The sequence below is a fragment of the Centropristis striata genome, chromosome 24, assembly GCF_030273125.1.
Source record: "Centropristis striata isolate RG_2023a ecotype Rhode Island chromosome 24, C.striata_1.0, whole genome shotgun sequence".
NCBI lineage: Eukaryota > Metazoa > Chordata > Actinopteri > Perciformes > Serranidae > Centropristis > Centropristis striata.
In genome coordinates, this window is record NC_081540.1 from 4689039 (window position 1) to 4702036 (window position 12998).

Sequence of the window (12998 nt, forward strand, 5' to 3'; positions counted from 1 at the left end):
TTTAAAGCAGGAAACCTTCTTTATAAATACACATTGCACACTATTCTGGTGGAGCTTCCTCTCATTGATCTACTCTTTGATTCCCTGTTTTAATGTATTTTTAGTCAATGAAAGTTAGACATTTTGGACACCTAAAAATGTTGTAGGACACTAAAGAGTCAGCTGTTCATTTTCTGTGGTAAGCACAGTTAGTTTTAAGCCTGTTCTTGGCTCGCCAAAATTTGCATCCCACTTTACATCATAGTTACTGGACTTATGGACACAAACCAACAAACCTAAATAGTAGTGCTGGGAATCAGCAGAGGCCCCAAATTATGATTTTTTCCCGATACTTGAGTCACGATACGATATTATTGCGATTTTTAAGCATTTTGTTATGTGGTGAGTATTGCAAGACAATATATTGCGATTTTACTGTTTAACTGCATTTTGTGTCCACAAAATTATATTCAATGAAGAATTGTTTTGTCAAATAAGATAAAATTATTTTTATTCCTCCACAATGAGAGTCAAACCCACAGACTGACCAACAAAATATTCAGTCAAACTGAACTGAACTGATATCAAACATGTTGGACGACAACAACTGCATCACTTTATCAAACTTTCAAAAACTTTAAGGTTCACTTCTCGAAACGATATACTGATGCACATGGTGCCTATAGATTCCTCAAATAGTTTCATATGACACCAGTATCTCCAGTATTTTCCTACAGGTGAACCCTTGAAAATACAGCCCATGACAGCCCACCAGCCGTCAGAACGCTAAATATCAATTTTTTCCCCCCACCTCTACTAAATAGATAGCATTATTCAAGCCGGGCAGATAACCAACCTCTCGTCCAAATGTGTCACTTGTGGCTCCAAAAGACCAAGATGGCAACAGCCAAAATGCTGGATTGGAGGCTGGCTCGCCTACAAACCAATAGGAGACGTTTTACATCTCATAGTTTAGCTCACAGTTAAAACTCTGCTTTAAGATGCTGTCCATACATGTATTTATGTTCATAGACATAAAAAAAACATTATTCCAATCCAGTATGATTTACATATGTCCTCACAATTGTCAATTATCTCTTAAAAAAAAAAAGTCTGTAAATGGGTGAAACAGATGCCAAAATTCACACTTTTGGGACAAACTTTTCGCTTTGAAAACAAGACCAGAAATAACTGGATTTAATGTATGTCAGATGCTAAGAAGTCGTGGGTATAATCGTAAATTGTAAAGGCGAGAACTTTTAATGTTAACTTGAGCAATAATGAAACTTTCTCAAGCTACTTTTTTTAACATTTGTACAGAGAAAAGGGATTCACAAACTTAGAACTAGATGCCGGATAATAACCTTCAACTCCAGAGTCTTTATTTATATATTAATCTTTATTTATCTGGGGAACTACTGTACTCTTATTCACCAACACTCTGGCACACATTCATAAAGTTCACTTCATACACCAAAGATATATGGGAGTTGCAGTAAAAAGTCTTCAGGGACTTGCCTTGCTCAAGGGCATGTGAATAATTGAAGAGAGAGATATTCCCAACAACCCTTGGGGTATATACAGTTAACCTTTGACCCTTTAAATGATTAATTGTATGTTTGATATGGCTGTTCATTGTGTTAGCTCTACATGTACAGGGTATGCAGATTCTTTAGTGTCATGCATGCTCGCAATACCAAATACACAGGTACAATGTATATAATTTATTTGATGGTTTAACATGATAATCTATTGAAAAAGGAAGAGAAACATACAGAGATATACAGTATAAATCTAAGCCTAAATACATTTTGTGGCAGCACAGAACATTTCACATTCCATTATGGGACCAAGGCCATACAACACCTGAAGTCTTTGATGACTCTTTTTTTTTTTTTGTTGCTTTTTTTTTATGTAGGCTCACATGGCATATTGTCATCTCTAAAACGAGCAGTTGGCAGCTCTCATGAGTGAGTTTGTAAAATATTTTTTTTTCAAAAATCTTCCCAAGTTAAGAATTGTAGTTGCATGCATGATAAACAAGTACCGAGAGTTTCTGTCTCTTTCACTTTCCAACTGCACTCTGTAGCCTGGTAATTAAAATAATCACTCATACAATGACCAACTGCAAGAACTTGACCCGAAAGTAAGTGTTTAAATCAACGCAAGCCAGGAAGGAAAACAGTAATTTTCGAGCTTCAGTGTTCCAGAAGTCTGTCTTATTATATCTTATTTACACAACACTGAAGCTCCATAAACTGTTTCTTTGAAATGTCATTCATACAAATGTCTTCAAACTACACAAGCAGCTTGAAACATCTTTGGACAAACTGGTTCCATGCCTTGCAGGAGATCACAAAACATTGCATTGTGCCCAAGTCAAGACATCGTCTCTCGCTGTGTGTTCAGACAGAACGCCAAGTGGCGGAGAAGTTGCATACAAAGTCTACGGGAAGAAGCGATTCGACACATGTCCATACAAGTGGAAAATGTTCTCAAAAATTGTGCACATCCCATGAATCTGTACTTTCAACGTGCAGTTGGTAAATTGGCATTTACATTTGTTAACAGGCAGTGACCTCTAGTGGCCAAAGTATGTATGACAGGAGAAAATGAGGAAATTAGATGTTGGAGTATAAAGAGCGACAAAGTCTGCAGAGGGAGACAGATGGCATGTCCAGTGTGCAGCGAAAAGTCAATATCGGGTTAATTTAACTTCACTGTTAGTTTTGTTGCATGTTAATGATGTCTCAGGCTTTTATTGATACCACTACCTTTAATCGTTGTGCTTATCAGTCACATTTTCTTATTGATTCCTCTATTAATTCCTGAGCAATTTTCTGCAACGACTCCTTGTTTCTTGAAGCATAGATGCAGAGTTTCAGTTTTCAGTTTTTTTTATCATGAAACACTATAAAACTGTTTGACAATGTTTTACGTAACAGTTATATATGTGGTTTTGAGAGTTATTGGCCATTTAGGTATAAGAACCTATTGGAATAAAGACCAATTTGCACAAATGACAAAGTAAAAATTCCATCTGAATTCTTTCTGAACGCACCTTTAGCGAGATGTTTTGACTTCTCATTCATCTCTAACTGGATCATTCTTCTGTCTTGATCACATGTGCACTGCGCCCCGTCTACACAGTAGAAAACAGGACAAGAAACCAGCAAAAAAAAAACAAAAAAAAAAACTTGGGGTCACTTGAACGTGGAATCAACTAGAGCCCTAATCAATCAGGGTTGAGGTCAATCCTGTTTCCAGAAAGAAAATTGCATTTGTGCAGCAACAATCCAAGTACAATACATTCAGTTCTTAGTCATATATCAATCAGTCTGTACACATAAAACTCAGTGTTATCAAGTAGCATTTTTTTTTTCTACATGTATTCTGTACATGCACAAACGGTGTTTGTATGTCATGTATCTATGACAAATTTACATCATCGTCCATGAGTTGTAACTGGTTGATTGCTCTGCGACCTTAGGTGGAATGGCACACAGTTTATCAAAAGAGTGGGACAGGAGAGCTATTTTTATCCATAGAACTATTATACGTTGACATTTGTCCATAGTCGAGCAAGCAGCACAGAAAATAAATGGTCTACCCACGCCCTTCCTATCTCCAGCTCTCCTTATCCACTTCCCATCTCTCTCTATCTCTCTCTCTCTTTCTCTCTCACACACACATGCACATGCACACACTCTTAACACACCGTCTCTTCCCTCTGTTTCTTGGTAAGAATGGGCGTGTTACATTCTGATGGAGAAATGATGACCATGGCTCATTATCCTCTCCCTGAAGAATGGATCTGATACATTCAGCGCTAGTATGTGCTTATTAGTCAGCAGACCGGTTATCGTGGTCCGTCTGCCGAATCAATGAAATCCATTTGCATCTGCTGCTGTATGGCGACGCATACAGCAGCTCTGGAATGCATGGTGAACGTACACACAGTGTCTAGAGTGGTCTTCAACGTGGTGGGATGTTTGAGATGTGCTCACAAATGCTCAAAAACTAACTGATGCTTGAAACTGACCTCTTGGTTAATTTGTTTAATCCTTGTCCTTTTTTTTTCTTCTTTTTTTTGCACTAAATTTTCTGACAGTAAATAGCCAGCATGACAACCCCAAAATGCTCAGATCATTCTCATTTTGGGTTGCACACACAGTATATATATATACATTTATGTATATACACACCTATGTACTTATGTACAAAAACATGGGTTTCCATTCCTCCAATCTATCACCACAACAGTTGAGCAAAAAAAAAAAAAAAAAAAGAAGAAGACAGGTTAGGAAAATCAAATGAATACCTGAAGACACAGAGTACAAAAATATCATAATATTTCATGGGTTGAGTAACCGTTTCGCCCCAAAAAGGCCCTTGGCAGTTGTTTTAAATTAAAGTGTTTTTTTTTTTGAGGAAGTTTGATAAATTTGAGTGCAATTCTGTCATGCTATCACTTGAAGCGCTGTTGCAAGAAGGTAGACGTGAAAAAAATGGCAGTTTTGTTAATACTTGTGCTTTGTTTACCTTATCAAATTACCAAAAGTGACACTTTTCTGTCAGATAGCAAAAGATTCAGAACCTGAGTCACAATCATCCTGAACGGAGGACAAAATCCTCGACTTTAAGTTATTGTGTTGGGTAAAGTTTTACCAGATCACTGTATGACAAGTAAAATGTATATTATCAACAAATACACATCAGCAGAGTCTTCTGTAAAGTTGCGACATAATCCAAGGCAAAAAAGGAGTCAATATTTTTCCACTATGGTTGATCATTGCATGCATTAATAGTGCATAGGGTACCAGTCAAACATACATTAGTTTGTTTCATGGACTTGGAATTGCCTGCATTTATCTGATCACCTGTGTAGTATAAATTATAATTTTTTAGAAAAATCATTGCGTTAACTGCTATTGTCTTTGTTTTTGTTTTTTGCTAGATTTGTATTATTTATTTATTTAGTTGCTGGCTTTGTATCTTTCTATTTACACATTACTGAGAGGGCAAATGTTGGGAAATGACCGACACAAGTCCCAATTACAGTACATACTTTAGAAAATAAAAAGACCTCGATACTAAGGATTCAAAGACTGCAAATATAAAAACAACTTTGACAAGAACTTGGTCCAGAACTCAGTAGTCTTTTCTCAGTCTGTTTGTTTTTTTTTCTTTTTTGTCTTGAAGTTGCAGTCTTTAACTCGACAAATTCCATCATGTATAAAAGCAACAAAAAAAGGAAGAAAAAGAAACAAAATGAAAAACAAAAAATAAAACAAACAACAACGAACACCTCAACAAAACATTCCAATCAGACATAGTAGAGCCAGTAGATGAGGTTGAACAGTGAGAAAACAGAAGGGAAGATGATCCGTGACCAGCGGTCGATGGCGTTCACATCTGTCAGGTCTGGGATTTTGATTTTGAGCTGCGAAGACCGCCTCCGCAGACGGCTGCGCTTCATCTGGGCGGAGCGGTCCAGGGAGTGCCGGCTGGCGGAGCGCGGGCCGATCCCGCCGCTCTGCTTGCGGTACTGGATGTGCGTTGAAGCCGTGCTGTCCAGCTGCACCATGGACTGAGAGTTCCTAATGTCCGCCAAGCTGGTGGTGATCTCGCCTCCCGCCACCTCGTTAGTGAACTCCAGGGTGGTGAGGAGGATGTTCCCGTGGCCGTGCGGTTCCGCCTGAATTGATAAAGAAATGAGAAAACTAATTAACAACATTGTGTGCCAATAAATGGAACAGCTAGAGAGGGCTCCACCTGAGGTGTTCAGACTCTCCCTCAGTGCACTGGGCATTCAAGACCATGAAATGTGGATGTCATCATGAGAGGATTACTGAATGGGCCTACTGGGTCCAGGGCTAAGGCCCAGAGACTCCGAACAACCACAGATACTGGAAAATGGTTACAAAGAGACACAAAATATAGACAAAGAGATGCAAAATGACTAGAAAGAAATCAAATTGATTACAAACGGATGCAAAATGGCTACAAAGAGATGCAAAACGTCCACATGACCTGCAAAATGACTGCAAAGGGATGCAAAATGACTGCAAAGGGATGCCAAATGATTTCAAGAAAGACAAAACATAAAAGAGAGGCACAAAAGTAGTGCACATGGAGGCAAAATGGTTACAAACAGACGCATAATGACAACAAAGGGATAGAAAATACCTACAAAGAGATGCAAAACGTACACAATTACCTGCAAAATAACAAAAGGGATGCAAAATGTCTGCAAACAGATGCCGAATGATTACAAGAAATGAAAAAAGACTACAATGAGACAAGTCATCAAATAAAGACACAAAATGACAACTAAGGGAGGGAAAAATGGCTACAAAGAAACAAAAAATGGCTACAAATGGATGCAAAATAAATGCAAATGACTGCAAACAGATGCCGAATGATTACAAGAGATGAAAAATGGCTTTAAAGAGACAAAACATCAAATACAGGAGCAAAATTAGTGCAAATGAGACAAAATGACTCCAAAGAAATGCCAAACGACAACAAAATGACGACACGGGTGCAAAATGAATAAGAAATATGTAACATGACTAAAAAAGAGCCCTTTGTCTCATAATCCATCCATAGATGTCTCCTTGGGACATATTTTCAGTGCTTTCTTAAATGATTTTATCTCCTCGGTGTCATGCCTCCTGCTCCCTTCTGAAGCATGTGAATATTTGACGTAATACATATCATATCTTTCAATAATTTAATCAAACACACAGGACACACATCATACACATGCCTATGATGTGTGTGCAACCAAACAGATCAGCACTAATGGACAGAGGCGATCATTCATGCAAATGTAGCAACCATGGAAGTCCCACATTTCCTTTTTTTATTTATTGATGTTTGCACATATCAGAAAGGAATTTTAACCCCTTGTTAACTGAGTTTATATGTGCTTGCACATTACATTGTCAAATAAAAAAATGCAGCAAAGATGCACGGTGGGGGATCCTGCAGCAGCTAGCCACTGATTCACCACATCGTGACATGCGCAATGTGGCTTCTAATGATGATTTCAATGAGAAAAGATACACAGACAGCATGCATTCAGGATGAGCTCCGAAAGAAGAAACCGCTTCACATCTGAAACAACAATTTGACAATGTAATCGAGCATGAAGATCATTTCAATGTGGAAAAAACTGCAATGAAGAAGTCAAAGTCAGAATGGTTCTCTGGAGAATATGACAATGTCATGAGGATGTCTGCTGTCGCTTGACTCATTCCATGGATGGGGGAAAAGAATTAAAAAGCATCCATGTCAGCTGATGGCGATGGAAGAGTTGACTCAAGGATGTTGAAGAGTCTCAGTGAACAAAGAACTCACCGAGCGTGAGTGGCGAAGACCTTTAACCTGATTGGACCGCTTTAGGGACGCGGTCCTACTACCTGCCTCCTGAGGAGATGGAAACATTCAGCCACATATGGGAAAGAAAAACCTGAGAATTGACTCTAAAATCCAACATATTTTGCCTACTGAAGCCTCCATCGGGGATGCAGCTGCCCATGAATAATGTGATAATGTAATGCAATTCAATTATGCAGAACATTTGCCTTTTGCTGCTTCTGCTATCGAGAGCTGACAAACAGTTCAGTATAGAATAATTGGAGGTTGTTTTATCACTCATGTCCTGTTGGGAGGAAGAAAAATGTAAGAGTCCACTCAGACTGTCCTGCTGCATTTTCTGTGGAAATAATCAAACCATTCCTTCATGATTTACTTATACTTTATAAGCAATCGTCCATCTATTCACTGATAATATTAGTCTTAAAAACATATCAAAAACGTCAAGTTGTCAAACTCCAACTCACCCTTGCAGCATCGTACTTGGCCGCCCTCTCGTTATTGGCTTTCTCCGCCTTCTCCGCCAGCTTCTTTTGCATCTGAGGACCCCTCCCGAAGAAGATGTAGTTGACGAAGGCGTACTCCAGCAGCGCGAGGAAGACCATCACGAAGCAGCCCATCAGGTACATGTCAATGGCCTTGACGTACGGGATCTTGGGCAGCGTCTCTCGCAAGTGGGTGTTGATGGTGGTCATTGTCAGCACCGTGGTAATCCCTTGGATAAGGAAAAAGGAGAGAAAAATATTAATTTTAACCCTCAGAACCCTGCAGCACTCTGGTGGGTTTGAAAGGCAGGTTTTCTTTCACAAATTGAACTGTAGTTTTTGCAATTCTGATGGAAAAAATGACAAATGTTGAAGCATCTGACTCTCTCAGAGTAACTTATTTAAAAAACGAAATATCTAAAATTGAAAGAAATGAACCTGAACTATTTCGTTGCCTGATAACTTAACTTACAATACAGCAATTCGACATGTTTCATTTTAAAAACCACCAAAAATAAACAAGCTGCAGTAACCAGATCCTGTACAAAACATTCTTATCAGCATGACTGAAAAGCCATGATGCCTTGTGTAAATTATTTTCTGTAAAGGTAAATTATCAAAGAACTTATTTAAATAATTGCTGGCATTTTAACTGCACAAAAGACATATTTGAGCTAGTACTCCTAGCCATGATTGTGCTGTTGCAGGACTTATATTTTATATATTGCAGTGAGAAACAAACCCACCGTGAGCAAAATGTAACAGGAGCATAAAAAAAATCTGTGAAACACTTTGAGTTCAGAGAGTGTCATCTTGACAGAAACAGAGCAGAAAAAGTACCACAGGAATTGCAACGCTCATGAACAACAAGCAGCAATATAGAACATCCATATCAGGGTTAGATTAATTAGTATGGACACAAATCTCCTTAATGAATCACAGATCCTACCTGTTTCAGACAACACAGCATCCTCAAGAGGATAAAATTCTTTTCTCATTTCCAATCTTGGCAATCAATCAGGGATGATACATGTGATTGTTAATTAGTCCGAGGCTGTCATCGCAGAGAGCAGCCCACCACTCCAAGCAGATGCTTCTATCTCGACAGTAACCTTAAGGTCACGTTAGAGGAAAAACTCCAACAGATGTCTTGGGTGTTACTATAGAAACAAGGATATTTTTATAGAAAACATGTTTGTTCTTTGGCTATTCCTTCTGCTAGTTAGGAGCAGGGTGGATCCAGTGAGGGGAGGGGGGGGGGGGGGATGACTCTAAGATTGTCTGGCTGATGTGTCAAGTACAGTATTTTGTTTAAGTGCTCTTATGAGACAATTTTCTGATCACTTTCATGTTCTATCTTATGCATGAACACACACGCGCTGGTAGCTGAGTGCATAACCTCTGCCTCATTGAAATTCAAAGGTCTGCCTTGAAAACCTCCGACTGCCCCTCGGTCATCAAGCAGAAATAACTCATTAGAATAGTGCTGCATGTATCCAGCCTGCAGCGCTCACTAACCTTAACCACGAGGGAAACAGACTCGCTGTCTGCCCATAAAGGCACCTTCGCACCTTGTATGTTGTATGTCATGACGGGAAAAGAGAGACACTACAAATTATAACCGATAGATAAGGACAAATTGAATTGGCTCTTTGATGCATTTCTGCAGTGAGAACTTAATGCACTGTAACGTGAAGGTGCAGTAAGCAATCCCAACATTTCTGTTTGCTCTGCGTGATAGTCTGGACTTTCACCCGTTCCAAACGCTTTTAGTATGCAGGAGCTTTGATGGAGTAGTTCTATTTTACAAAAAAAAGTGGGAGAAGGCACGACCCAACAATAGTGGTGGAAAAAACAGAAATTTACCCGAGCCCTAACCCTTAAACAAATCATGCATGGCAAATGCTTCCCTAAGGGAAATAGATATATTTCATCAAAATAACTTTCTTAATAGTTTTTTGAGGAAACTATGGACTGAATGTATCAGCTTGCAATAAATGAATGTTAATGTGAGTCAACACAATGAGTTGAAGCATCCGACCAGTCTCAGAGTAACTTATTTAAAAAGCTAAAAACAGAAAATGAATGAAAAGTACCTGAACTACTTCATTGCCTGAACTTGCTTTGAGTAATGAACTACATTTCTCATTTTAGTTATGCCAAAAATTCACCAAATGCAGTAACCAGATCCTGTACAAAACATTAAATCCTGCACCTTTCAGCAGACTGTTCAGTGGCAAAAAAATATACTTTTTTTCCCCCAACAAACTCTGTGAGTGCATGCTGTTGTTATCACATCTAGTTCAGCAATAACTGCAGTTATAGCTGCTATTTCTATACTAACTATCATAGCACTAGTTATGCAGTCTGTCTTTGGCCCGGGTACATCCTTATTTATGTATTTGTTTGTTCATTTGACAGGGACAATGCTGTACTAGTGTTAACTATAAGCTCATTTCCATCTATAGTCCCTGGGCAGGAAACAAAGAATAACAGAGAATGTTCAATATAATTAAAGCACAAGTAGTATAAAGGGTTGTAGAAAACATGGAGAATAGCTTCTTGAAATGAGGTAGAATGGGGGCAAGGCCGGACTATTGTGTAAAGCAACGTGTTGAGCTCACGTGTTGGTTGGATGGTGTTATCAGGCTAGAAATGTACCACAACAACAGAAAACAACCAAATGCACAAAAAAAGAGTTACAATGTTTTTGTTATTTCTGTTGTGCAGCTTTCAGCTTTTCTGCACTTGCTTCTGTTTTGCCGCTCCGCCACCATGTTCATATCATGCATCTTTCAGTGCCGCCGCACATTTCACAAGTTGCAGCAAATAAACAAACACCTCACTCACATTCCTGCACCCCTGAGCTCCTGCAACACAATAACACTTTATCTTATCTCATTAGAGATCTGCTGCAGATATATCTCCACTACTTTATCTACCAATGCTGGAAATAAATAGAGCCTATCAGTAGCCAGGGCGCTCGTAACACACACAGACGAGGCTTTTACAGTGTGTGTGTGTGTGTGTGTGTATGTATATATGTGTGTGTCATAAAGTACAGTGAAGAGACAAGGAGCAGTCGGGGGGTTGGGAGGAGGGAGCAGGATAGCTAAGGTCAATCTCGCCCTTAGTGTGATTTATTGGCACATTACAAGGCTAACACCACTCATGCGTGTGTGTGCGTGCATGTGTCGTCAAAGACGCTGTGAGTGTGTGTGAATAAGCTCTCTGCACGTGCACATGCTCCGTGTCTCTGGCCCTATTGGATGGTGAAATCTCTAGCTTTTTTCTCTTTTTTTTTTTTGCTTAACGACAGCCTTGTTCTTTATAGGTGTTCTCTCAGCTGCGCCATTACTCTCTGTCCTTCACTCCCTCCCTCCACTCCTCGCTCTCTCTCCCTCTCTCTCTTTTGCTCCCTCGCTCTGTGTTCGGACAATTTAATCAAGGGGCCGTGCGCCCATGGGCCTCCCTCCTTTTTCATCACGCCGTTACACTCTCCAGGGAGAAATATAGTTTTATAGGGTCTCTCTCACTCTCTGTCTCCTCCTGCCTCTCTCACCCCCGCTCTCTGCCATGCCCCATTGTTCTCTGCTATCTCTCCCTCTGCCTCAATCTCCCCCCCTCTCCCTCTTCATTTATCCTGTATCTCTTTTCTCTCCCTTCCGATCTCACCATCATTTTGTAGTGGTTTCCCTCTTTCCACCCCCCACTCGCTATATGTCCCAGAGTCTCTTTTCCACCTTAACAGCTGGAACAAAGGCACACAGCAATCAAATCTCCTCTAATCACAAGCCAATAGGCCATTAGCAACACAGCTCAACATTATAAAAAGGAATAGGTATCATGTAGGATGCAATAAAGTGCGTGAAATGGCAATGAATGTTGACTGCGAGAACAGAGGCATGGGCGTTAAATCAAAGCAGCGTTAATTGAACACTTCAATTCATCACTTGCAGACAGCACACATTCCCAGGTATCTAGGTAGCAGGCTCACAGACTTGTCATTTTAGGAGTCTGCGGCTGGGAACAGCATACAGTGAACTCAAAATTGTGTCTACCATTACACTAAGAGTGCTTCTACACCAATTACAGCCAATGCCCACACCTTGACTGTTCATATAATATGATTGTGAGTGAAGGTCATAACTGTGGGAAATGGGTTGCAACCAGATTAGCTTTGCAATCCTTTGAAATTGCTCATGAAAATGAGATTCTCCTTCAAACAATTCAATTGTTTGCCTGCTGCCTCCTTGAATTGATTTCTCTGTGATCATTACACTGCTCTTACTGGCAGGTTTGGACACACACACACACACACACACACACACACATATACACACTCCTCCTCCATCAAGGCACCTGCTGAAAGCTTGTAATGATCCATCAGGAGAAGTGAATGGACCTCCGGTTGCCTCTCAGCTGAGCAGGCACACACCGGATATTGCAGCTAGCAGGACTTCACACCTACACATCCCCTCACAAACACACACACACGTGCACAAACATGCACTCTAAGATAATGACCGGATATTGCAGGCATGCCTTTACAAAAAAACCCTGCTCAAGCAGGCAAATAACTGGATGTAAAACTGATAAATGAGCACATGTACACACACGCTGGTGCTCAGCACATCTAGATAACAAGTAATGGATCGAAGCATGTTTCCAAAAAGCATTATGATGTGTTAAGGTCATTACTGTTCCATTATCCCTCCATATAAAGATGATTTAAGGACCGAAGCAGCAATCAATTGTCATGGCTAGATTGAACTGTTTGGAGGCCCTGGGGCAACAATTTGCTGCTGGGCCCCTATTGGCCCCCAGGATGAAGCATGTCCACACAGCAGACATGGATGCTTCATTATAAGCCCCCCAGAGTGACTGATAATCAGTGAAACCTTGTGTGCATGGTCCCTTTGGGCAGTTAGCTAATTTACCAAGTTGTTATTTATTTATTGTTTGGTTAGACATCGAGTTTTTGCAGAAATCGAACCCAAGATGCTGTGATTATATCTGATGTTGCTTTATTGACTATTCACTTTAAATTAAACCGTTTTTTATTCAGGGAACGTCATGCTGTATTTAAGAAGACTTGAGACAAACTATTGAGACCCTTAACTCATTATGAAAATGTTTCCTGCAGTTATA

At 39.8% G+C, this 12998-nt stretch overlaps 1 protein-coding gene and 1 long non-coding RNA gene across 3 annotated transcripts in view; one reads left to right on the forward strand and one right to left on the reverse strand.

Annotated features, from left to right (window-relative positions):
• Positions 1-12998, forward strand: part of LOC131962825 (uncharacterized) — a 250953-nt gene that overhangs the window by 209533 nt on the left and 28422 nt on the right. The gene's annotated exons all lie outside the window — the stretch shown is intronic.
• Positions 1689-12998, reverse strand: part of LOC131962819 (gamma-aminobutyric acid receptor subunit beta-3-like) — a 39299-nt gene continuing 27989 nt past the window's right edge. The window contains exons 8-10 of one of the 2 annotated variants that reach the window (XM_059327906.1): positions 7830-8077; positions 7345-7413; positions 1689-5677 (exon numbers count right to left, since the gene is read on the reverse strand). In XM_059327906.1, coding sequence (XP_059183889.1) covers positions 5306-5677; positions 7345-7413; positions 7830-8077 — 689 coding nt within the window. In that variant the 3' untranslated portion in view covers positions 1689-5305. The remainder of the gene's footprint in view (positions 5678-7344; positions 7414-7829; positions 8078-12998) is intronic. The other variant, XM_059327907.1, reaches the window with a different exon arrangement.